Source organism: Chelonoidis abingdonii, chromosome 17, assembly GCF_003597395.2.
Source record: "Chelonoidis abingdonii isolate Lonesome George chromosome 17, CheloAbing_2.0, whole genome shotgun sequence".
Taxonomy (NCBI): domain Eukaryota; kingdom Metazoa; phylum Chordata; order Testudines; family Testudinidae; genus Chelonoidis; species Chelonoidis abingdonii.
The window spans coordinates 17,152,527-17,174,362 of NC_133785.1; the positions used below are offsets into that span (position 1 = coordinate 17,152,527).

At 53.0% G+C, this 21,836-nt stretch overlaps 1 protein-coding gene across 1 annotated transcript; it reads left to right on the plus strand.

Annotated features, from left to right (window-relative positions):
- The first annotated feature begins 1,844 nt into the window (after positions 1-1,844).
- SLC26A6 (solute carrier family 26 member 6) lies at positions 1,845-18,333 on the plus strand. Its single transcript, XM_032801346.2, has 20 exons — positions 1,845-1,984; positions 2,750-2,889; positions 3,222-3,332; positions 3,966-4,141; positions 5,296-5,460; positions 6,828-6,980; positions 8,264-8,346; positions 8,527-8,674; positions 8,907-9,020; positions 9,604-9,681; positions 10,573-10,668; positions 11,489-11,595; positions 12,035-12,104; positions 13,112-13,204; positions 13,829-13,933; positions 15,443-15,529; positions 15,979-16,194; positions 16,793-16,847; positions 17,547-17,683; positions 18,310-18,333. Exons 1-20 carry the CDS (start codon positions 1,845-1,847, stop codon positions 18,331-18,333), a joined length of 2,298 nt encoding a protein of 765 aa, XP_032657237.1.
- The last annotated feature ends 3,503 nt before the right edge of the window (positions 18,334-21,836 follow it).

The window sequence follows — 21,836 nt, forward strand, 5'->3', positions numbered from 1 at the left end:
TATAGATACACAGCTGTACATGTGAGTGTCTGGGGGTAGCGGTGGAGGGTATCGGTACACAGCTGTACATGTGAGTGTCTGGGGGGTGAGGGTGGAGGGTATAGATACACAGCTGTACATGTGAGTGCCTGGGGTTGGGGTGGAGGGTATAGATACACAGCTGTACATGTGAGTGTCTGGAAGGGTGGAGGTGGAGGGTATAGATACACAGCTGTACATGTGAGTGTCTGGGGGGGTAGGGGTGGAGGGTATAGATACACAGCTGTACATGTGAGTGTCTGGAGGGGTGGGGGTGGAGGGTATAGATACACAGCTGTACATGTGAGTGTCTGGAGGGGTGGGGGTAGAGGGTATAGATACACAGCTGTACATGTGAGTGTCTGGAGGGGTAGGGATGGAGGGTATAGATACACAGCTGTACATGTGAGTGTCTGGAGGGGTGGGGGTGGAGGGTATAGGTACACAGCTGTACATGTGAGTATCTGGGGGGTGGAGATGGAGTGTATTGGTAACCCCCACCAATGGCTGCCCGTTTTGCCTTGAAAGTCAGTTACTCTTGCTGAGAACAAAACCCCCTCATGTGAAAAGTGCAAAGTCTGCAGGTGCAGGCTCAGCATTGGGCTGTCCTGTGGAGCTTGAGCTGGCTGCAGGGAGCCTTTTCCTGGCCACTCAGCAGCCTCTGTTTGTCCCTGGCATAGGCTAGACAGAGCAGCCGCTGGGCTGTTTGCACTTGCACTCGGGATACAGTGATCCCCAACGGACCATCCCCTAGTCCAGAATAGCTGGAATACACAGCACACTGACCATGCACCCTCCAGCCCTTGGGCCTGCCCCTATGCCAGGGACTGCAAAGAGGGCAGTGAGTGTAGGGTCCACACTGTGGCCAGGATGCAGCCCAGAATCACTCTGGGTTTGCCCAGGGACTGTCCCCCTCACACTCTCCTCAGCCAGCTGCTGCTCCTCCACAGCCACCAGCACCTGGGACAGCAGAATCATTTCCAAAGCAGCCAGCTGCGAGGTAATGAGCATGGAGCTGCAACTTCCTTGCAGGATCGGACCTGGGGAGCAGGCTGGGCTCGGACAAGCACTGACTCCAGCCTGGAGCCGTGCAGTGACACGGAGCTGCGCGGCCAAGGGCCTGGGCTGCAGTGTTCCTAGGGGTGAGATACGGGCCCAGATTCTGGTGGAGGGACAGGAGTGGGAAAGAGGCAGGGAGCTCCCCTCCCAAATCCTGGTGCCTTGTGCTCCCTAATCATAAGTTGCAGGGGAGTCACAGCACCAGCAGCCTGAAGAGGCAGGGCCCTGGATCTATCCATCTCCAAGTGGCCTAGGACTGCTCCAAGGGAATAGTTCTGCTCCTGAATGCCCCAGTGTTCCCAAAGTGAGTCCACCTACTGGTGTCCTCCCCAAACAGCAGGCTCCATGCTGTGCTGCCCCCCGGCATTGCTGAGCTCCCTGCACCCCCACTGAGCCCTGGTTCTCTCCTGCCCCCATGGCTTCTGGGAGCTCCCAAAGGCTGGGCCTGTCCTTGGCTCCTGAGGTCAGAGTCTAACTGTGAGTGTTGCCAGGTCGCACCAACCCACTGGATCCCTCAGCAGATTTAGACTCTGGCCTCAGCTGGCAATGGAGTGGTGGAGATTGGCACAGCTCCTCAACTGGCAGGAGAAACAGCTCCCCGAGGGGCACCCGTGGCCTGGGACTCCCCAGCACACAAGGCTGAACTGGCCTCTAGGCAATGGCGGCAGGGCGTGGGCGTCCCCCGGGGGGGCAGTAGCACTGCCAGCACTGAGCCAATCTCCCCTTCTCGTCTCAGCCTGAGTGCGGGTGGGGTTGGTGCCGGGACGATGGAGCAGAGTGAGCTGCGGCGCCGCCCCTGGGCGTCCCAGGCAGACAGCGAGGTTCTGAGCGAGGCTGAGCTAGAGGAGATCGCACCGAGAACCCAGGCTCCAAGGCCCTCTGTCTGCAGCAGGCTCCGGGACGTAAGGTAGGAGGCTCTTCACGCACCTCCCCAGTCACTGGAGAGGGGGAAGTGGCACCGCCCTGGGGTTGCTGATAGGGGTTTAGGACCCTGGCAGGGTGTTTTTTCTTTGCCTGACCGGGCTCCCGCTGTCTCCTGCCCTGTCCATATGCAGGGGTCCAGGGCTAAAATGACTCATGTCCCCAGGAAAAAGCACTGTGTTTGAGACTGCCCAGGACCAGGCCCCACTGCTGGAGCCAGAGCAGGGGGAAGGGGTGTAAAGGCATCAGCCCCTGAGGCTGGATTCACCCATGCCATGCTTGCCCTTTGGCCCATGTCCTCTGGTGCTGCCGGAGCTGCTATTCCTTGACTCCACACACAGCCGAGTGCCAGCCAGGTGGGGAGTGCTGTGTGCCAGGCATCCCCCCCAGGGCATGCTGGGCCCCTGGCCAGCCCAGGGCCGAAGCGGCAGGAAGGCCAGTGATGCCCTGGGCCAGCATTCTGCACAGGCCTTTGCCACCACTGCATGCGGACTTGGCCTGGTGCTTCTAAAGCTGCAGTTTGGTGCTCCAGTCCTTACTGAAGGGGCCCCTCAGAGGGAGTCCAGGGGTCCTGCATGGGGGGTGTTTGGTTTGGACTTTAGCTGATATAGTGCTCTCAGTACATTGACCCCTGCCCGGACAGGGCGGGACTCTGCCAAGGCCCGGATCCCCTTGCTCCAGACCTCCTGACTCTGTAGGGCCCTAGTGCACCCAAGCTTTCTCCTCATTTGTGGCTCCCCCGCCCCTCCAGGTGCTCACGTGCTACTGCCAAGTCCCTTCTGTTCCGGTTCCTGCCGATCCTGAGCTGGCTGCCCCGGTACCCATTCAGAGACTGGCTCCTCGGTGATATTACCTCGGGGTTCAGTGTGGGCATCATGCACCTCCCCCAGGGTAAGTACCACAGCCCCCACCTCTGCCATGGGAGTGCCTGCAAACACATTCCTCTAGGGGTGATCGCTCTGGGACGCAGCCAGGCATCTCTCATCCCGGTCACTTGTGGGCCAAAGGCTGTAGCCCTGCTGTAGGTGTGGGGGAGGGGTATACAGTACATTATGGGGGTGGGTGTATGGGCAGGCAGAGAGCTATGAGAGTGTGTGTGTGTGTGTGTGTAGGGATGGGTCTGGTGTTAGTGTGTGTGGAGAAGGGCGGGGAGCTGGGGTGGGGGGGTGCATGGGATGGGGGGGAGCCTCTAGTAACTCTCCTGCCTTCATTGCTGTGTTTAGGTTTAGCTTATGCACTCCTGGCAGGGGTGCCTCCCGTCACTGGCCTCTATTCATCCTTCTATCCTGTCCTCCTGTACTCCCTGTTTGGAACATCTAGGCACATCTCAGTGGGTGAGCAGGCAGTTGGGTGATTGGGGTGAGCCAGGGTGCCCAGGATGGAGGTCAGGAGTGAGGGGGGGCAGGGTGCTGTGCATGAACAGAAAGCTGGGGCCTCTGGGTGAGCCGGGGGTGCCCAGGATGGGGGGGCCTGTGGGTGAGCCAGGGGTGCCCAGGATGGCGGGGCCTGTGGGGACCTTGCACTCCTGCATCACCAAGGAAAGAGAAGCAGCCAGAGTCAGGAGCATATGTCCTATGCACACAGCTCAGACTTGGGCCCACACACACCACTGCCAGGGAACTGGAGAGATTGGCCCCACGCACAGGACTGGAGGAGTGTGTGCACAGCCCTTCTCTGCCCACACAAAGAGCGCTCAGCAGTTGCTGTGCCAGCAGCCACATGCCCCCTGTGAGCGATTCTTGCACATCCCTAGCTGAGCGCTCAAAGTGACCCTGTGAGCCAGATACAGATGAGTGAGCAGCCGGGTAGCTGTGCTGGCTACAGGAGGGTGACAAGCAGAGGCATCCTGGGTGTGACCCCGCTCCCAAGAGGATACAGGGTGGGCAGGTCTCGGCTACACACAGTCTGCCAGGGCACAGGTTTGAGTTGGCAACTCTCATGACCTCACCCTGTGTCCCTCCACGCAGGCCCCTTTGCCGTCATCTCTGTCATGATCGGCAGCGTGACAGGCTCACTGATGCCTAACAGCAACTTCATGGATCCGGACAATGGCACAAATGAGACAGTCCTCAACGAGGCAAGGAGAGACAGCGCCAGGGTGGAACTGGTGGCTACACTCACTGTCCTGGTGGGCGTCTTCCAGGTGAGCAGGGTCCTCCGGGCAGGGCAGGAGACTGGGCCAGGATGTTGTTTCCAAAGGCTGGTGGGTGGGCAGAACCAGTGTCCATGGGTGGAGGTAGTCAGCACACCCTGGGACCCTGACAGGTCCAAGACTGAGAGGGCCATGCCATCCAACCTCCAGTCCAGGCCTGACCTCCCTGAAACACCCATTGAATCTGGGGGCAGTGGCAGCTTTCCCATGTGCTGCTGCACTCATGCTCCGTGCTCTGTCTTCCTCCTTTGGCCCTCAGTTGCTCCCATTCCCCCCAGGGCAGGTGAACGGCATGGGCAAGGGGCATTCCTCCTCCACTCCCCAACACCAAGACCAGCTCTGCTGCTTACATCACGTCTCTCAGTGGCTAGTCCCTGCTCCAAGGGCACAAGCTGCATTTACCCTTGGAGACCTTGAGCTGGTCCTGGGGGAGATGCCACGCAGCTGATTCCTGAAGGGTGCATCCTGGCACCAGTCCAGAGGCCGGGCTCACTGCAGGCCCTTGGTGATGTTTGTGAGCCCCTCCCAGAGCAGGACTGGGGACACTGTCCTTCCCTGAGGCTGACCCCTATTCCGCTTGTGGCTAGGCCAATCAGCATGGTTGTATGAAGTGCGATCCCCACTCTCAGTCCCACCAGCCTGGGAACCAGGGGTCTCAGGTTCTGCCCAGCACACCAGATTTCTGTGTTGTCCCCCATCCTTTCCAAAGGGTGCTCCCCCAAAGAGCCACCCGATCAAGTGTAGAGATGTCACTGGGCCTCCCTCCCCTCCCTGTGTACTCTGCTGCACAAATGGCCCTGAGCACAAACCACAGTCATGCAGCTTGGGTGACCCCTGGGCTGGCCTTCCCAGCACAAACCCTACCAGGTTCTGTCCCACTGAGTTTCCAGGGCAAGCAGAGGAGGCTCTGGGCATCCCAGCCCACGGCTGTTAGGGGCAAAAATACAAGTGTTCGATTTGTTCCTCAGGAAAACTGAAAGAGGTGGCAGCTGCATAGCTGTAGTTCTGTCCCCCAAGCCCTGCAGCTCTGCCCAAGGCGACCCTTATGTTTAGCTGTGCCCCGCCATGCCCAGGCGAGGTTGCCGTCAGGGTGAGAACCCTGCGAGAGGAAGTTGGTTGCTGACTATCGCTGGGTCTCTTTCCAGATGGCCCTGGGGATGCTGCAGTTTGGATTTGTGGTCACCTACCTGTCCGAACCCTTGGTGCGGGGCTATACCACGGCCGCTGCCGTCCAGGTGCTGGTCTCTCAGCTGAAGTACGTCTTTGGGGTGGAGGTGGCTGAGAAGTCAGGGCCATTATCCATGTTCACTGTAAGTAGAGCCCAACTAGGGTGGGTGGGGGTGGGGGGATTTAACCCTTCCAGCACTGATCCTACATCTCCTGTTACAGAACACTTTCAGACAAGAGGAGTGTGTGCACAAACACATTCTCTGGTGTTGCGTACAGTTTGGGGGACCCCTGGGGATCCCCAGTAACAGACTGATGACCACAGACATTCTTAAGGGTCAAACCCTGGGCCCCTCCTTCTCTCAGTTTTACTCTTGTTGACTTTCATGGGAATTTGCCTGAATCAGGAACTCAGGATATGGTCAACTTGTTCCATCCATAAAATGAAGGAACATCTCATAGGGACAAAATTCCATATGTACTCTCAACTGGTCAGCTGTGAACCAACCAGGCTGCTGTCAGCTGATCGGTAAATAGGTGTCATGTGATAGATCTTAGTCACATGGAAAGGGACCAAGCTCCTCATTTTATATAACCAGCTCCTCAGGTGATGTCAATGGTCATAGCTGCATGTGCTTCAGTGGGGTCCATTGACTTCAGTGGAGCTATGACTACATACACCAGCATTGGATCTGCCCTCACAGGATTTTAGATGCTGCCACTAATGTTTTCTGATAAATACTCTTACCCATGGAAGAATCCAGTCCTGCCACTTTCCCAGAGGAGCAGCATTTGCTGAAGGAATCTGCTGGGCTCAGACTGAGCTGGGATTTCCCAAGGCAGCAGTGTTTGCTAATGGGATCAGACTGGGCTGGGATTTCCCAGGGGGCAGTGTTTGCTAATGGGGTCTCTGCTGGGGTCAGACTGGGCCTGGGATTTCCCAGGGGGCAGTGTTTGCTAATGGGGTCTCTGCTGGGGTCAGACTGGGCTGGGATTTCCCAGGGGGCAGTGTTTGCTAATGGGGACCTGTGCTGGGACCAGACCAGGGCTGATGGGCCTAGCACAAGGGAGGGTCTGCACTGGGGCTATACGGGAGGACGGGTTTCTCCAGCAGCTGGGATTCCCTTAGAACTCCCAAGCGAGTAGTGCTCCTTGGGTGTTCACGGGGGTTGGACAGTGAGGAGGCTTCCTCAGGCTGGTTTTCCTTGGGATGTGGCCAGTGCAGCACCCTATGGGTATGTAGTCTGCGTCAGTATTACTTGCTGTATTGCGCTAGTGCTTGGCGACCCCAGCCTCCACAGGCCCACTTTGTGCAAGTTGCCAAATGTACACAGGGGATGACAGGACCCCTGCCCCGGGGATAGCACAGCCAGTGCTGAGACGTGAACGTGGGCACGTGCTGATGCTCTCTGGTTCCACAGGATGTATCCAGTGAGTGGCCCCTCCACGCCAGGGCTCTGTGTCCTGAATGGATTTGGTGTCATGGTCTCCCCTCCTCCTCTCCTTGTAGACTTTCATTGAGATCTGCACCAAGCTGCCACAGACCAACGTGGGCACCCTGGTCACTAGCCTGATTGCCATGGCCGCCATCCTCGCTGTGAAGATGCTCAGTGCCAAGTTCGCCTCCAAGCTCCCCATGCCCATCCCCATAGAACTCATCACGGTAAGGAGGGGCGTGTCACAAACTGCATGGCATCTAGAGCACCCAGCCCCATGGGGCTCTGCACAGGGCAGGCTGTCACCCCCATAGAGCACGGCTCGGCTCTCTGCCAGGTGCCTGTACTGGTGGTTGTTTAGTGGCTGCCCCTCGTGCTAGTGTTTCGCGTCCTCTGCTGTGGCCAGGAGGTTTTGGCACTTGGGTAGGTTAGGCAACGTGGCCTGAAGAGGTCAGGTTTTGGTTTAGTCTCACCACTGGTGTTCCAGAGGCAAGCCCCAGTTTTCCTAGAATGTGTCCCCCAGTGCTGGGTGTGTGCTGGAGCCAGCCAGGGAGGGGGCTCTGTCTGGCTGAGGTTTCCCTGGGATTGTACGAGGCATGGGTTCTCAAACTGGGGGTCGTAACCCCTTGGGGCTGCAAGGTGACATGGGGATTGCAAGCTGTCAGCTTGGTGGGGGCTCACAGCCCTGAGCCTCCCTTAAATTAAATGAATCCCCCCCTCCTGTTTTCAGTGTATGGGGGGGGGGTCACACTCAGGGCCTTGCTGTGTGAAAGGGGTCACAGTACAAAAAGTTTGAAAACCACTGGTCCAAGGAGAGCAGTTTTCGCTAGCAGGGGCTGTGCTAGGGCCAGACAGAGAGGACAGCTGATGGGCTCCTCTTACATCAGTTGCCAGGAAAGGCGCAGCTGGGAGCACCCAGAGCCAGGTCTCTCAGCCAGCAAGTCCACTGGCCCCAGGGGTGACAATTGCATTCAGAGCCCAGAAAGGCAGCCCTGTCGCCTTCTATCTGCAGGTCCCCGGGTTAAATCTGGCCCAGGCTAGCAGTGCGTAATGTTGGACAGCCATCCCCTTCCCAGCACAAACCCACAACCAGACCTGAGTGGCCCCTGCTTGTCTCTGGGTGAAATGGGTCATGGAGACTCGGCTGCCCTTGGCTACCCCGTGGGACAGTGGGCGCTGGCTGGGGTTCCCTGCTCTCTGTCCTCATCCTGTCCCCTCCTTCAACCCTTCACCTGGTCTGATTCGTTTCAAAGGGCTCCTGATCCATGTTGTTTTTTTTTTTGTCTGTTGATTCTTGGCCCTGGGGCTCTTCCCTTGGTTGCGGGGAGGCACTTAGTGGCTGGTGGACTCTTCCTGCCAGTCTGGGTTTTCAGCTAGGGCGGCCCCTTTCATTGACCCCCTCCGAGGAGGGCCCTGAGCAGAGGCCTGCATGTGTCTGCTGTTCTCTAGCAGGCTCATGGAGGTTGCATAGCAGGGACGCTCTTTGCCTCACGCTGTCCCTTCTTTTCAGATCATCGTCTCCACGGGGATCTCCTATGGAGCTGGCCTGAAGGCCAAGTTTGGGATTTCTGTTGTGGGCGACATCCCCAGTGGGTGAGTGAGGGTGCAGGCCGGGCTCTGTAGCAGGCACTTCATTATAGGCAGAGAATGGCATACGTTTCTGCTGCAGCCTCTGACACTGGGGATGGCGTGGTGGGGCTGTGCCAGGGGGAGCAGGCTGCCATCCCTGAGGGAAAGCCTCTTTCCAGCTGGGTTTCCTTCTCTTGGCTGCAGGATGAAACCACCAGTGGTTCCCAATGTCAGTTACTTTGGGCAAGTGGTGGGCAATGCCTTTGCCATCGCCGTGGTGGGCTATGCCATCTGCATCTCCCTGGGCAAGATCTTTGCCCTGAAGCACGGCTACAAGGTGAACAGTAACCAGGTGAGGACCCCGCTACGCTCTGGACTTTTCCCTCCCGCCTCTCTTCCCCTTTTTTTTAATTCTTTGTTTTTGTCTTTGGCACCCACATGCCGCAGGAATCTGAGTCTGGGCAGTGCCCGCCCCTCTCTTTGGGGTCTCCCATGACACCAGGCGAGGGCCTGCTCTGCTCTGCCCAGCAAGGGTGGAGCCTCCATGCAGTTCCTGACCCCTCGCACTGCTTTGCCTCTTGCAGGAGCTGATAGCCCTGGGGATTTGTAATTTCGTGGGTGGCTTTTTCCAGTGCTTCAGCATCAGCTGCTCCATGTCCCGGACCCTGGTGCAGGAGACCACTGGAGGGAACAGTCAGGTGAGTCCCAAGTGGCTGGTGCTCCCATCAGTTTCAGCCCTGAGGAATCCTGGAGGATTCCAGCATGAGGCAACGAAGCTTCCCTATCATCTCTGGCCTGACTGGGAAAACCCCAGAAAGGCGCTGTGGAAAGCCATGTAGGGTGTTAACCAATGGTGACAGTGGGCAATGGACGGATGGTAATTACCCATCATTCATGGGCCAGATCATCTGCCAGACCAAATAAGTACTTAAAGAGTAAATTGTTATTGATGCTCCACTGGGAGCAGAGAGCTGGGGGCAGTGGGGCAATTCTCATAAATAACTCCCACCCGCAGGGCAAGGGCTGCCTGTTACTTGCTCTGGCACTCGCGGACCTGATGGGAACATGAGAGGGTGTAAGGGGGACATGCTGGATCACCGGCCAGACAGCCTTCCTACGTGAGCTCACCTGCACCCCCTTCTCGCCCAGCATGCTCTCTCGGGGCCAGTGTGACGCCCACTATATCAGACACAACATACAGGTGGTGTCTCTGCATCGGAGGTGGAAATGTCCATGCATGCCTGTCCCTTCTCTCCTTTATCTCTCCTCCCTCTTCTCCAGGTGGCCGGGGTTATCGCCTCACTTGTCATCTTAGTGACCATTTTGAAGATTGGACAGCTCTTCCAAGACCTGCCCAAAGTATGTATTGTCCTAGCGTTGCCTGCCTTCCTGCCTTTTCACCCATCTAGACAGTTACCCCAAGTCTCCAGGCCCATTACAGCTTCTGGCACCACTTATAGATCAGCCCATGAAGGACAAAAGCAGGCCACAAGTCCTATAAAAATATAGGGACAAGTGAGTTCCCATAGCTGGTCCATCCTCGCAAGTATCTTCCCCTGCCGCACTGGATCAGATCATTGGATGCATTGGACTGTGCATCCTCTCTAGTATCCTCCTCTGCTGAACTGGGTCAAATCATTGATGCATCTCTTACAGAGTCCCTCCTCCAGCGCTATCTGGCATTTGAGGCATCACAGAATGACAGAAAAGCACCCATAACCCTTCTATCCAGTTGTGTGATGCAGTGGCACAGAGGGAAATGCTCCCATCCTGACTCCTGCAGGAGTCCAGCTAGCACCCTGCTGCATGAGGCTAGAGTCCCCTTCACATTACCACAGCTCCCTTCATTACAGGAGGGGTTGTTAATGACCATTGCTCCATTCCTGCCTTTGAAAATGCAGCTGTGTTGTTTGACTCAGTGGTCTCTGCAAAAGGGAGTGCCCTAGGTCTCACCTTCCACTGGAAGGTCAGTGTTTTCTTGGCAGCATTTCCCTCCCATCCCTCCCTCGCTTTGGCTGAATCACTGAACTGGGGGTCAAAGCCTGAGCTTCCTCGCTCACTGTTTGCTCCGCCCCCCTCAGGTCAGGTCCCATATGGGAGGACAGAGTAATAGTGGGGAAGGGCTACCCTTTTCTGTCCAGGCAGGTGCTTGTGGGAAACACAGGCCCCTGGAATCATCAGCCTGTGGGGTCCTGGGGTGGCCTCATAGTGCCTGCTGAGTCCTTACAGCTTTGGGGATTTCTCTTCCAGGCCATCTTAGCTGCCATCATCATTGTGAACCTGAAGGGCATGTTCAAGCAGTTCACAGACATCCGCACACTGTGGAGGTCCAATCGCATAGATCTGGTAAGAAACACAACAGGCCTTCACGGGCCTTGGACCATGGGGCCTGATTCCCCTGACACAAGCCCATAGGGCTCTGCCTTTGGGGGGCACAAAAAGGGAAGTCCTCAGTGCTGCCCTGGTCTGGCTCCTGATAGCCCCTTACTAAGGGAGGTGGCAGTTCTCCCAGGACACTTCTTACCAGGCTTGAACCAACTGAGACTAGAATTTGGGCCATAGAAATTTGACAGAACCAGGACTCTGAACCCCAAATCACAGGGACCAGATTCTGAACCTCACAGTGCAGGCCTATTTCTGCAGTGGGCCTGAACTGGATCCAGATCTAACCTCCATGGCTCAAGTCCATCTTGGCTTTCGCCTTGTTGCATCCCTGGGGGCTTCAGAGTGGGGAACCAGATCCCCGCAGGATTCAGAGCAGGGAACTGAATCCCAACAGCACAGAGACTCTGCAGGTAAATGCAATAGCCAATCTGCACTCAGCATGAGCTTATCCCTCTTTGTATGTCACAGAGAGCGCATGTTAACGAGATGGGGATGTCAGCCAGGACACTGGCATTCCCTTCCATATCCCTTTTCAAAGGGTGTCCTGGGATCTCTAACTTCTACCCGGGATTCCCACTAGAGACAGGCAGGCAGGGCCTTGTTTTAACATCTCCCCTGAAAGAAGGTCCCTCCCACAGTACAGCTCTCCCTGGGACTGCATGGCAGCATCAGCATTGGCAGTGATGGCCAGTGCACTAGTGAACATCACACCGAAGTAGCCAGTGTCTACCGCAAACCTGCTCCCCTTCCCCAGCACTTCCCCTGCCTTTTTCTGCTACAGCTCATCTGGCTTGTGACCTTCGTGGCCACCCTTCTGCTGAACCTAGACATGGGGCTGGGGGTCTCTGTGGCGTTTGCCCTGCTCACAGTCATCTTCCGGACCCAGATGTGAGTAGCACTGTCCCAATATCCCATGCACCTCCCTCTCAGCTCCAGTAAGTGCTACTGAGCGACTAGTAGTACCCTGCCCTGTCTGTATACTCGTGTGCATGTCACGGGGGGCTGCTAATGGGCACAAAGGAGCCACTGATGACATCATCACAATCTGAGAAGCCCATTTGCTGAAAACCCGCTATTAATTCTGTACCCCTGCCCACCTTCACCACCCATGGGTGAAGCAAAGCCATAGCCAATGGCAGGCAGCTCGTGGGCACACACAAAAGGCTTTAGCCTGTTAGCACTACTATGCTCTCTCACAGCGTGGCTGTCAATGTTATATCACCACCAGGTCACTGGGGCAGTACTTTGAATGTAAGGCACAACATCACTCCCCGTGAGATAGACGGTACCTTTGCTAACCCTGCTCTCTTTCTCTGTCTCCCCTCAGGCCCCGCTACTCCATCTTGGGGCAGGTTTCCAACACAGACATCTACAGAGACTTGGTGGAATATAACAAGGTACAAGTGAGTGGCAAGATAGTTGAGGGAGTGGCCAGAGGGGACCCATGAACAAAGACAGACCAGCTCCTTTGCTGCTGCTAAATGTATTAGGCAAACCAGGATGCTGGGGAGCAGCCAGGGGAGCTGAGATAGGGCACATCCAGGAGTAAAAAGGTTAAAGTCCTTGTCAGACATTTGTCCTTCCCAGAAGGAGCTTTCCTGTCCTATCAGTGCCTGTGAGTACTGGCCTTCAGGGACTGGATGCCACTTTCCCTTCCCCCTGGGGAGGAGGAGCTCCTCCTTTCCAGAGCACTGCACGTGTGCCTGGCTCTTTACAAAGCCCTAGAAAGCCAGGTCCCCCTCCAGTTCAGCTGTGTAAGCTGCAGGCGGTGCTAGTGGTGGGACCCTGTAGGGGCTTTGGGGGCTCTAAGGCAATGATTCTTGACCTTTCCAGATTACTGTACCCCTTTCAGGAATCTGATTTATCTTGTGTACCCCAGGCTTCACCTCACTTAAACTATTTGCTTACAAAATCAGACATAAAAATATGAAAGTGTCACAGCGCCCTTTCTCATTTTTTCCATATCATTATAAAATAAATTGATTGGAATATAAAAAAAGTCTATAGTATATAGAGCAGTATTAATAAGTCATTGTATGAAATTTTAGTTTGGACTGACTTCACTAGTGCTTTTTATGTACTGTAGCCTGTTGTAAAACTAGGCAAATATCTAGATGAGTTGATGTGTACCCCGGAAGACCTCTGTGTACCCGCAGTGCTATGTATACCCCTGGTTGAGAACCACTTCTCTAAGGGATGCTGTGAGGCAGTTCCAAGCTGTGAGGTGGAGCAGCAGGAGAATGGGAGAACCGGAGAGGGGGAGCTGAGGAGGAAGGGAGCTCAGAGATGCCGGGGGGCATGGCTTTGCTTTTCTGTGATGTCTCTAGCTCTCCCTATTACTGATTTTCCTCACTCCTTCGAGGCAGTGTCCCTTCCACAACTTCCTCCATTTCTTTGTTTCCAGACTGAGGAAATTCCAGGTGTGAAGATTTTCCGCTCTTCTGCCACGGTGTATTTTGCCAACGCTGAGCTGTATGCAGAGGCCCTGAAGGAGAAGGTGAGGCAGGGGCAGAGATGGACTCATGTAGCACACTCTGGAGTGAGGCCTGACTCTTCTCTACAGCCTGGTCTCCAGTACCTTGGCCAGGAGGTCACTTCAGGCCTGGGGTGCTATTCTCCAGTCTAGCTGGGAAAACAGCACAGCTCCACAGTCCTGATTCTCTCGGCTCTCATGCTACAGTGCACGGGTTCTCCCTTCCCCAGTATGTAGTGGATCTAGCGAAAGGCTAATATGGCCCCTATCCTCATAGTGTTGGAGCATCTCACACACCAGCGATGTTCTCCTCACAGCACCCCTCTGAGGTAGGTAGGTAGGAACTGAGGCCCAAGGTCACCCAGGGAGCCTGTGGCAGAGCCAGGAATTGAACCCTGCTCTCCTGAGTTCCAGTCCATTGTATTAACTGCAAGCCAACCCTTCCTATCCTGCTCCTGGGCTCTGCTCCTGCAGTTAACCAGTGCTCCAAGCTCTCCTGTTCCCAGAAGCCAAGAAAAGGATGTGGAAGGAGAGCGCTCCATTCTGTGCAGGAACAGCTGTGGCGACTCCGTGCACCTTGCGGTGGGAAGTGGGTTGGGAGAGAGCAAGTCAGTGGCTTCCATATCCAGGGAGCTGTATCTTTTGCAGAGTGGCATTAATGTCGATTACCTCATTGGGAAGAAGAAGAAAGCCCTCAAGAAACTGAAGAAGCAGCAGGAGAAGGATAAGAAGGAAGAGGCAAAGAAGAAAAAGGTTCGTCTCTGCCAAATGTTTTCTTCTGGGGTTCCCTCCAGTCTCTCTCACTCCTTCCCTTCATCCATATCCTCATCCTCCTCTCTCCTTACATATCTCTCTTGGTCTCCTCTTTCCTCTTTCTCTCTTCTCACTCCCTCTTCCGAGCTCTCCGTTCCTCCCTGCCCCGACTTCTCTAGATTGGCTCTCCCTAGTCTTCAAAAATCAAAGATGGACCCACAATGGAAATGGCTTATCTTACCCTGAGGAGGGGACCCAAGGGTATGTTCCTGACGAATGCCCCTGGGGAACGTTCCTGTGCCTGACAAGCATTTGTACTGTGATTGGAGCCACCAGGGATGGGAAAGAAATCCTAGGGAATCACCTGACACTGGAGTTGTGTCCAAGGTTGGGGAAGAGGCTGCTGGTGTTAATAATTAAGGAGACAGTGATTCACTAGCATTTGGTGAGTGGTCAGATATTAGAAACAAGTGCAAGGTGTGATCTTGGGAATTCCAAACTAATGAACCTAACTTCAATGCCAGACAAATAATTAAAGAGGGACTTATACGCCCCCTGATGGACATATGATGGGAACAGACCAGCATACCATCTGCAGAGAAGTCATGCCTCTCTTAACTTACTAGATTCCTTTGAGCATGTCAAGTAGGAGAAAATACAGGAGACTCAGTTGGCAAAAGTTATTTGGACTTTCAAAAGGCAAATTCTCTCAGAAGAGGCCATTAGGGACCCTGAGCTGTCTTAGGGTGAGTTAAAGTTCTGTCATTGATCAAAACTGGCTGAAGAGAAAGGGAATAAAGAGAAGGAATACCTAGCTCTTATATAGCACTTTTCATTAGCAGATCACAAAGCACTGCACAGAAGAGGTCAGATTACTCCCATTTTATGCATGGGGAAACTGAGGCATGTAGCTGTGATTTGCCTCAGGTCACCCAGCAGGCCAGTGGCAGAACCAGGAATAGAACCCAGTTCCAATCCTCTATCTACCACTTCTGAATAAATGGTCAGTTTTCCATCTTGCAAATGTTAGCAGTGGAGTGCCCCAGAAGCTTCCACTCTAGGCCTGGTGTAGAATATATTTACTAATGGTAATATTCGTACGGGGAGAGAATGGTGGGTGAGTGTAGGCAGCTAGCTGCCATTGCAGACGGCTCAGTGAAAACCCCCACTCATTGCATAAGGGCAGTCCTAAGAGCGAATGAAATCTTAGGATGAATAAAGCCAACCACTATGTACTGGGCTAGGGAAGATACCTCCTCCATGGGCAAGTTATTCCAGAATTGTCCACTCTGGCAGCTTTGCATCTTCCGTTGACCTGGCCATGGTCAGAGACTGAATATTGAACTAGGTGGCTCACGGGACTGAATCAGGCTTTTCTTATATGTTGTGACCTATATTGTCCCAAACCTCCTTGCTGGGGTTGACAAGCCTCCTGCGGGGTGATGTGGGCTGTGCGGCTACACCAACCCCTCTTTAACGCTCTCTGTCCCCATCTGGCTTTGGTAACAGAAAACTAACTCCAAGGTCTCGGAGGCATCTGACCCCAGCAGCGATGACCTCGGCTTTGTAGATATTGACATGGAGACCAAGATGCAGGTATTTTATCTATGTTGATCTTTAAAAATCCAAGTCCTACAGTGCCTGACATAATTCAATGTCATAGTAAAATCTCAACCACAATGGTCTTCTCTATCATTAACACATAGCCTCCATTAGCAAGCAACAAACTCCTCTCAACCCTTCTTCCTCCCCGGACACCTGGGGAATAAGATGTGTCATTAATCTAGGGCATGGGCCATCTCCCACTCTGATGTGTGCTGGGGTGATTGGTATCAGTAGGGGTCAGGGCCTCTGTTTAACGTCTCGTTTCAAAGCCTTGTTTTTCCACCAGTGGAAATAGATATTTTCCAAACCTCTTTCTCACTGCCGCCCATGCTGATACAGTGCACTCAGTCAGTTTGACGCTCGTCTGCTATTGGCTGAGGTGCTCCCTGAGGAATGCCATCATCTCATTTGATGGGGGGACACTGTTTTCTTCCCCACAGGAGCTGGGGAGTGACTGCAATGGATCTGGCCCTGCAGTGGTTGACTCCAATGGAAGCACGATAGAGTTGGAGCCCCAAGCCAGCAGCACCCCAAAAGCCTTCAATGAACCCACGCTGGAGTCTTTAGGTCTCAAAAAGCCCGACCTCCATTCCCTCATACTGGACTTCACCCCTGTCAACTTTGTGGATACTGTTTGCATAAAGATCCTAAAGAATGTAAGGGAAAAGGCAGGGAAAATGTCCCAGGCACTGCTGCCCTAGGGACTCTGCTACAGAGCTCTGCTAAGTGGGAGCATTCAGACACCCAGTGCTGGGAACTTGAGTGCCTCAGCTCTGCTCTTCTGCTACCAGCTAAGGTGAAATCTCACCAGACACTGGCTCCAACCTGTCCCCATCCCCTCCCTGATCTCATCACCCACCACCTCTCCCTCTGAGCCATTACTGTCTGTCACAGATAAGCTGTTCTCTCCTACACACTCACTCCCTCAGGCTGGCATTTTAACATCTTCTGCATCACCCTGTCTGCCCAGGCCTGTCAGCTGTAAATTGGGCATCAAGATGTAGAGTATGTTTCACATCCCTAACTTGTCTTCCAGGCAGCCTGCTAGCCCACAGGAGATTGGCTCCAGGTCTATGGTATCAAAGAGCAGCAGGCGCCAGGGGGACATCTGGGGCTGCTTTGGGGCAGTTGGCTAGTAATCTCGTACCCCATCCCATTCTGCGTGTGGGGCTGCTGCTGGGCATGGGGCATGGCCCCCAGGGACAGGAGTCTGTGGAGGGGCTCGACTCATCTTTGTGCTGGTGTCCATTGCAGATATTCAGAGATTTCCAGGAGATAGAAGTGGATGTGTTTCTTGTTGGCTGCCATGGTAAGGAGGCCTCAAAGCTCGGGTGCAGCAAAGCTGTACCCCTCTATTTGATCGCAAGTCCTCCCTTCAGGAGGATGTATCTTGTCGCACTGAAATCCCCATCTGCCCTCCCTTGGGGCAGAGTCAGGTTCTTGCTTCTGGTTTCACCTTCCCCTGTCTCCTCTTCTCCTCTCCAAACCATACCAGCCTCAGATGTTACCCAGATAGAAACAGCTCACAGAACTGGTTTCAAACCCAGTGTGACCGGTAGTTCAGATCCCACATCAGAAACCAAATTCAGCCGTGGTGTAAATCCCTCTGAGGTCAACACGAGTCACATCAGCTTCTGCCATAGCTGAATTTGAGCTAGAGTATGTGCGTGGGGAATCTTTCCCAAGCCCCATTCAGGAGATCAGCCAAAGCCCCTGCAAGTAGGCAAAACTCCCAAGGTGCAATGCCAGAGTCTGTTTATACCTCAGAACAGAGACCACATCCAGGGAAGCATTCCTGTTTCCCTGAATTCCAGCTTGGATCATTTTGCCAACACTTCCCAAAGCAAATAATCTCAAAGGCAAACGGTAAAGAGCAAAGAAAAAGAGAGAGGTGGTTCTAAGTGTGTGGAGGGAGGGTGGGTGGGGGTCAAGGCTGGGCATGTTGGCCAGTCCTCATGCTTTCACTCTAGGGTGTCCTGGTGTTAATTGTGCCACCTTTTCCCCTCAGCTTCTGTCATTGACCAGCTGGAAAAAGGCAACTTCTTCAGCCAAACCATCACCAAGCACCACCTCTTCGCCTCAGTGCATGATGCCATCACCTATGTCACCAGGGGGCAGGGACAGAGCATGCCACAGCCGGTCACAGTAAGCACAGTCTTTCTGCTTCACTTAGGAAAAACAGTCTCCCTGGCAGTCCACCAGGTTTATAGATGTGAAAGCAGCTTTTGTTACGAGTTGCTGGCCAGCATGCTTCTATCCACCAGCTATGCCAGTGTGTGTGCCTCCCCTACCCACCCTTGCCTAGCCAATGTGCTCTCTCTCTTCCACCACCACCACATCTGCTGTCCTTCCCCGCCTCACTTTTCCTCTATTGCTTCTCAGTTATGCAGACCTCTGAGCAGACTCCGTCATTAACACTATCCCATTCAGGTGGCCTTCTGGGCTACTGCACATGCAACCATGCAAGGAAACCAAGTGCATGCCCTGAAACCCTTGTGTCAGCAGGGGCCGGGAGACCTGCAGAGGGGAAAAAAACCCCGCTCCTGCGGGAGAGAGACCCCCATTCTCCAGGCCAGTCAGAGCTGAGAGCACATCATATTGTTCTTGGTCCCATCTTGCTGGCTGATGAACAGAACAATGTTAATGGGCTGCACCCCACTCTCCTCACAGTGCAGAGCCTTCGGGTGGTGGAGGGGAAGCCACAGGAATGTAGAGTTATTCCAGGTAGTTGGGGGAAACCAAACCAATCTCTTTATTATTTGACTTTTTAGACTTATTCCAGCACTAAGCTGTAACCACCAAAAACAGCATCTACTGTCCCCAGGAGCTTAACAGGTGAGAGGGAGCCACCAAGGCACATTTCCAGAGGACTCTTTGAGCTGGCTGATGTTTACAAGGGCAGGTGACATGGGATTTCCTGCCACTGGGATTCTAACAGACACAGGATCTCCTACTGCTGAGCATCTGCTTTGGGCACTGGAGACCTAAGATCATCTGCCCTTATGACCCCACTTTAGCTACTGGACAAACTGGGAATCTATCTCAAACTTGAAATCTCCTTCTGCTGGGAATCTTCTCTAGACACAGGAGATCTGGGATCTCATGGGCTTATGAATCCACTTCACACACAAGATCTTCTGCCCCTGAGAATCCCCTCAGACCCAGAAACCATCTCTGATTGTATCTGTGTGTGTGTGGCCCTTAACTTGAGTGATGGTGTCCCTAGTCTCTGTTTGCCAGAAGCTAGGAATGAGTGATGGGGATGGATCACTTGATGATTACCTGTTCTGTTCATTCCCTCTGGGGTACCTGGCATTAGCCACTGTCAGAAGACAGGATGCTGGGCTAGATGGACCTTTGGTCTGACCCAGTATGGCCGTTCTTATGGAATATCACTGGAGAGAAGCTGCACTTGAGAGTTTTCCACATGGCTGGTTAATTAAATTATGCTCTTCAATTGAGCCAGACAAACAGTTCTATTGACTGTGCAAAATTCCCTGCAAAGAGCAATATTGAACCAGCCTACAGGCTGGAGGCTGCCTAAGATTTTGTCCCCTCCCTGCATCCCATTTCCAACTTTGTGGGTAAAATAACCAAGAGCAAACTCCAACCTTGCCACATGGGCCAAGCTGTGACTATGCACAGATTATATTAGAGAGAGAGAGAGAGAACACACTAAGATCAGAGTATCACTTTCTGGGGTGCAATCCCGACCAGTAAGGGACTGTCACCACCTGTTCTGCAACCTTGAGTACCTCACAATGCATTGCTGTAACTCCCAACCTGGGCCCCTTGTGAACAGCATGCAGGTCACAGCCCAAGTGTCTGTGTATAGCTGCAGTTTGCCAGCAGCTCCTGGCTTCCACCAGAATTGGTTACCACTTGCAGGGTGATTTCACCACGCTCCCAGTCCCAGATTTTCCCCAAAGAATGTGTTTGGCACCATACAGCCTTGCCTGGACAGTCCAGATATTAGTCTGTTGTCATTGTACAACAGTTGCTACTTTAACTGGAGTTACCAAACAATTCAGTTTAAACACAATACTGAATTAGATTTGAATAAAGAATAAAACAAGTTTATTTAACTACAAAGGGGGAGATTTTAAGTGAGTACAAATTAAAGGTATTAAAGTCAGAAATGGTTACAACAGAAATGAAGAAAAATCACTTTCTAGTAACTAAACTTAAACAAACTATACTCAGTTTAAGGTAAAATTCTTACCAAATGTTCCCAGCACCAGAGCTGACTAAATTTTCAAGTAGTGCCTCTCTCAGAGTCCAAGGGCTGGTTCCTTTGTCTTCTCAGCTGAAAAAGTGAGAGAGAGTGAGTGGGTATGTATCTGAGGTGTTCCCTCCCCCCTTTTATAGGCTGGTTGGCCTTTGAAATGCATTTTCCTGAGGGTTACCCCTAGATGAAATTCCGTCCAGCTATACGGATGGAGCCATGAAAGAGGTTCCATGGTGTTGGTTAAAATGTAAATCAGTCTGTTACTATCCCCCACCTTCACTGCCAAAGAATAGCCACTTGACCAGTGATTGCCAATCAACTTTAATGACCCCTGACTAGAAGTGTCAGTTTGTCCTTTGTCTTCAGGAAGCTGATTTACCCGCTCCCCAGACTTACCTGGTCGACACATTTTAGTCATAACTTCAGCTTATATTCATAACTTTCCATATAATGTTGCTACATGCACTTCACCATGCCATTATTGATCAATGAGTTATTAGTTTTCAAATGATACCTCACAAGGCATATTTTGTACAAAGATTATTACAGTTGTGTAAGGTGTGAATACAGGAGTGCATTCAGTGACATAGGGGTATTGCTTACTATTTATTATCAATACTGTACATGTTGTGGTTCTTGAGAAAATCATCGATGCCAGAAAAGGAAAAGACACATTAGATTATCCAGTCCATTAGCTGCCCAGGACAGGATTGTTCCTACAGAATATTTTCAAGTGTCCAAGCCCCACCACTTCCTTTGAAGACCTCTACAGCTTAATGCATCTAGTCAATACAGGACCTGAAAAATGTGTTTAGTCAGTGAATAGACTGTTAGACCTGTAAAGGAGTTAACAGAAGGCAGGAATTAGTTCTGATAATTAACTGTTATCTAGCCTGACTCATGTTGCACTGCTAAGACTTAATTTGAAAATATGATCTGACTTAAAACCCAATCATCTATGAATATTTCTCAATAAACTGTGTTGTTACGCAAAGCAAGTATTTTTGCCATTTATTAACATGACATTTGTCAGTGCTAGCCTCAAATCCATGTCAGTGCTGACCATTTCATCAGATTACATCGTTATAGCCACTCTTAAATACTGTCTGTTTGGTCTACCTTATTTATAATCGTGGCCTTATTCTACCAGTCCCGCTGAATACTTTTTACAATTGTTTGACTTTGTTTTAAGAAGGCTAATGCTAGGTGGTGCCACGGCCACTCCGGCTTTGGAACAGCCACTAAGAAGCAGAGAGAGCAACAGGGAAGGGAATGAATGACTATATTCAATATAAAATTAACATACTCAAAAAACAGCTCAATCTGACCCAAACTGCTGGGGCTGGACTTGCACCGTTTGGCTCCAACACTGTTTGGAAAACGTGCCTCATTCTGTTGCAGCTTTATATATGGATGAGTATTGTGTCAGATGTTTTTGTCAGCAGGAGATAAACTGATGGAGGTGATGCCTTGGGGCCTGACTCAGTGCTGACAGGTGGGAGGTGAGGGAGAGAGAGCAGCTGAGCTCTGAGCAGAACCAGGTTTACAATGGTGCCAAGTCCACACTGAGAAAGGGCCTGTTATGGACCTGTCTAATGTATCCATGAGGCTGCCTCTGGCCCCTCACCAAGGGAAGTCCAGCACAGGAGTGATCTCAGGAGGTCTGGGGGAGGGAGAGCTGGACAATGGGGGAGGTTTTGTGTTGGGGAACTGGGCAGTGCGGGGGGTGTCTCTATGGGGTGCTGTGCAGTTGTTGGAAGTCTGGGGGAGTTTTGAGGGGCACTGGGCTTAAAGGATTGGGGGGTGCTGGATGGCGGAAGGGCATGTAGTGCAGAACAAGGCCAGGCAGGCCAGTGTGTGTCTGGCGGCTGCCAGTTTATAAACATTGCCCTTGCGCTGAGCTGGACCAAGCGTCCCCACCCCAGGCTGAGCCCCACTGCTCCTGGCCGCCCCCTCACTTGGGGCCTGACACCCCTGCCCCCTCCAGAGGGGCCCACAAAAGGTTAATCCGGCTCTGGTTCCGGGTTGATGAGTTTCCCGCCTGCAGCCTGGGCCATGCGGAGCAAGGCC

Coding starts and splice junctions, on each gene's coding strand:
- SLC26A6 (XM_032801346.2), top strand. CDS start 1,845: ATGGAGCAGAGTGAGCTGCGGCGCCGCCCCTGGGCGTCCCAGGCAGAC. Junction 11,596..12,034: donor GTCATCTTCCGGACCCAGAT/GTGAGTAGCACT, acceptor GTCTCCCCTCAG/GCCCCGCTACTCCATCTTGG. Junction 12,105..13,111: donor ACTTGGTGGAATATAACAAG/GTACAAGTGAGT, acceptor CTTTGTTTCCAG/ACTGAGGAAATTCCAGGTGT.